Source organism: Drosophila obscura, unplaced genomic scaffold, assembly GCF_018151105.1.
Source record: "Drosophila obscura isolate BZ-5 IFL unplaced genomic scaffold, ASM1815110v1 contig_187, whole genome shotgun sequence".
NCBI classification, from domain to species: Eukaryota; Metazoa; Arthropoda; class Insecta; order Diptera; family Drosophilidae; genus Drosophila; species Drosophila obscura.
Window position 1 is genome coordinate 1,495,369 of NW_024542775.1, and position 3,113 is coordinate 1,498,481.

Here is a 3,113-nt window from a genome sequence, read left to right on the forward strand (position 1 = left end):
ATGATCAAGTTGACATTTGACACCACTGGCAGGATAATGGGAGGCAGTGACGTCGATTGCCGCATTTGATGTTGTTGTTTCTGCTGTTGCTGCAGCTTCTGTTGTTGTTGGTGATAAATCTTCCTCTGATACCGCTACAGCCGATGGACTTGCTGGTAAAGTTGCCAACACGAGGATCAATGCGCAGCCTATTGATGATCAAGTTGACATTTGACACCACTGGCAGGATAATGGGAGGCAGTGACGTCGATTGCCGCATTTGATGTTGTTGTTTCTGCTGTTGCTGCAGCTTCTGTTGTTGTTGGTGATAAATCTGCTGTTGCATCAGACGCTGTCGCAGATAAATATGTCGTTAGTACGGTAGTAGTAACTTTAACGGCAGCATCATCATTGGGGGCACTGATGCCTGAGTCAGCGTCTCTGATGCCGCCGTGGGTATTTCCTCTGCCAGTATCAATGCCAGTTCCTGGGTCCTCAGCAACAGTGTGGACAGGAGAAGTGGCGAAAGCAGTAGTGGTGGTGGCGGCAAGAGAGCGGTCAATGGCGGCTATGGCATCAGTATCGTTATTAGTAGTGGTAGTAGCGGTGGCGGCGCTTTTTCCGCAATTTCCAATACAATAATCAGTGGCGATTGTAACTGATGAAGATGATGGTAAAAACAACAGTGAAGGCGGCGGCATGGCCGCAATCGCTAAAGTCTCCGTTAATGGCAGCGCCATAGTTGAAATTTTGGTTGGAATTGCAGTCAACGTTAAAAGTGGAGTAGAGGCTGCAGTTGCAGCCAATGGCGATGATGATGATGTTGGATTGGGGGCAGAGGTTGCAATCAAACCTGGTTGCACAGTGTTCGATGGAATGATTGTATGAACACGAACATCCCCACCTCTGCCAGAATGATCATCAAGATGTTGCTGCTGCTGCTGCTGCTGAGATTTCTGACTCTGCTGCCGTTGCTGCTGCTGCCGACGCTGGCGCAGCTGCCAGCAGCGGTGATGGGACGGGCAGTGGTCATTGTAGAGGTGAAGACAAAGTTGGGGAAGCCGATTCGACTCAATGTTAGAGTCAGAGTCATGATCGCTCTCTTCACCATGCCACTCTCTCTCTGAGCGGCTCTCCTTCACTCCCTCGCTCTCACTCTCATACTCGTACTTACGCTCAAACTCTGACTCAGACTCAAACTCGCTCCCGCTCTCTCGACTGTACGGGACCGAAGAGAGGGCGATAATTTGCGGAGGTGGAGGAGGAGCGAGAATGGAATTAATGATGGCGGCCTCATCAGCGTCATCAGCGTTTGGAATAGAAGCGTCGGCAATGGCGGCATCTGCCGCTATAGCTGTGGTCAGCGACACAGCGTCAGTGCTCTGTACCTGTAAATGTGGCTGGGACTGTACCCGTTGATGATGAAATTGGTGGAGTAGCTGTTTTTGTTGTTTCTCCTCCTGTAGTTGTTGGAGCTGTTGATGCATTTTCTTCTCCCGCTGCTGATGCTGAGTCGGCAGGTTGGCCCATAAAATGGGGGCTCGATGCAACGGTGAATTTTCATCTGGAGGTGGTGTCGTCGTTTCCCCTGCTGGATCTGGAGTTGGAGCTCGGGATCGGCCTGGGGCTGATACTGGCGTCTCCATTTTACTTTTCTTTTCAGGTTCGGAAATTTGTTCCCACCCGCACAGAAAATGAAGTGGTTCGGTCAACTCAAAGTACTTACGCAGATTGACTGAGTCGTTGGCAGACTCTCGTGTTTCTCCTTCATTCGTCTCGTAGTGGTGATGTTGGATTTTGTGATGAGCTCTTTCTTTCCTTCTCTTTTCTTTGTCGAATTGAGGGTTTTACATGTTATTTGTTTGAAATAATTGTCTTTTGAGTGGTGGATTGGTTTTGCTCTCCCTTTATTAGACACATGTGTGCTTCTTTCTTTTTGAATTTACATTTTACAGCGCATCAAAACGATGGATGGATGGATGGAATGGAATGGTGAAGGGGGAAAAAAGCATGGCGGCGGCGGCGGCAGCAACGATCGATCGATCGATCGATGTGGGCCGACCAACGGCAAAACGGCTCTGTCAACCCTGGCCCCATCCTGTAATAAATGCACCACCATCCTGTCGTCATCGTCGTCCGATCGGGCGCTCGAGCAAAAACAAAGACCTCAATTATAGAGTTCAGTATGTATATAAATATACATTCACACATGTACATGTGGCATGTACATGGGGCCAACCGGGGGTGGTGGTGATTGATGATGATGATGATTCCTTCTGCCTCGAGCGGATGCCGTTCCGCAAAACGGCACACCACACACACACACACACACACACACACACACACACCCACACACGCCCACACACAGACACACACGGCCCAGACACGACCGGCTAAACACCTATAGTCACGGCAACGGCTGAAAATCAACTCCGATCAAGGGGGCCAATCATATCCAAATCATGTCAAAACCATTACATATCTACATCTCACTAAATGCATAGCTATAATCCCTACTCTACTCTGAACTACACTCCCTCTTTATGCTTTTCTCCCAAATAACCTAATGTAGTTGTTATTGATGGTGTATTTGGTTAATTATTATTTGTGTTTTTGTTGCGAGTGCGTTAGCACTCGCATATTGAATTAGCTTTTTGATTGTTGTTGTTGTTGATGATAATAATTTCTGCTCCATGGCCCAGGAGTTCCTCTCCACATTTCACTCACCACACTCCACACTCTGACGCCACGATAGGCCCACTCTCTCCGAGAGGGAGGGAGCGAGCACGAGCGAAGCGAGAGCGAGAGAGCGGGAGCGCCATGCTGGCTATGGAATTGACTTCAGAGAGCGAGAAAGAAGGCACAGGCAGAGACAATCAATTTAAATAGAAAGCGTGAGGGAGGGAGGGAGAGAGTGACACGATACAATGACAAAGACAAAGACAATGACAAATAGCAATAGACGAAAAGAGGCGGACAGTCTACGTCACGTTAAGAAGGATTTTATTGTTATACAATACTATGCTCAGCATTATGAACAATTTATTGGGGCTCCTATTCTACTTAACTCTATTGTATGCAGCTGCCTGCTGACCACAGTTTGGCAGCCATAGTCAGCGCATACTCCACTTTCG

At 48.3% G+C, this 3,113-nt stretch overlaps 1 protein-coding gene across 1 annotated transcript; it reads right to left on the reverse strand.

Moving 5' to 3' along the window:
* Nucleotides 1-352: 352 nt before the first annotated feature.
* Nucleotides 353-1,625, reverse strand: LOC121404189 (myb-like protein Q). The gene is made up of 2 exons (XM_041593416.1): nucleotides 639-1,625; nucleotides 353-547 (listed from the first exon to the last, which is right to left on the reverse strand). Exons 1-2 carry the CDS (start codon nucleotides 1,623-1,625, stop codon nucleotides 353-355), a joined length of 1,182 nt encoding a protein of 393 aa, XP_041449350.1.
* Between the last annotated feature and the right edge of the window lie 1,488 nt (nucleotides 1,626-3,113).

Coding starts and splice junctions, on each gene's coding strand:
- LOC121404189 (XM_041593416.1), bottom strand. CDS start 1,625: ATGGAGACGCCAGTATCAGCCCCAGGCCGATCCCGAGCTCCAACTCCA. Junction 548..638: donor TTTTACCATCATCTTCATCA/GTTACAATCGCC, acceptor CTGATGCCATAG/CCGCCATTGACCGCTCTCTT.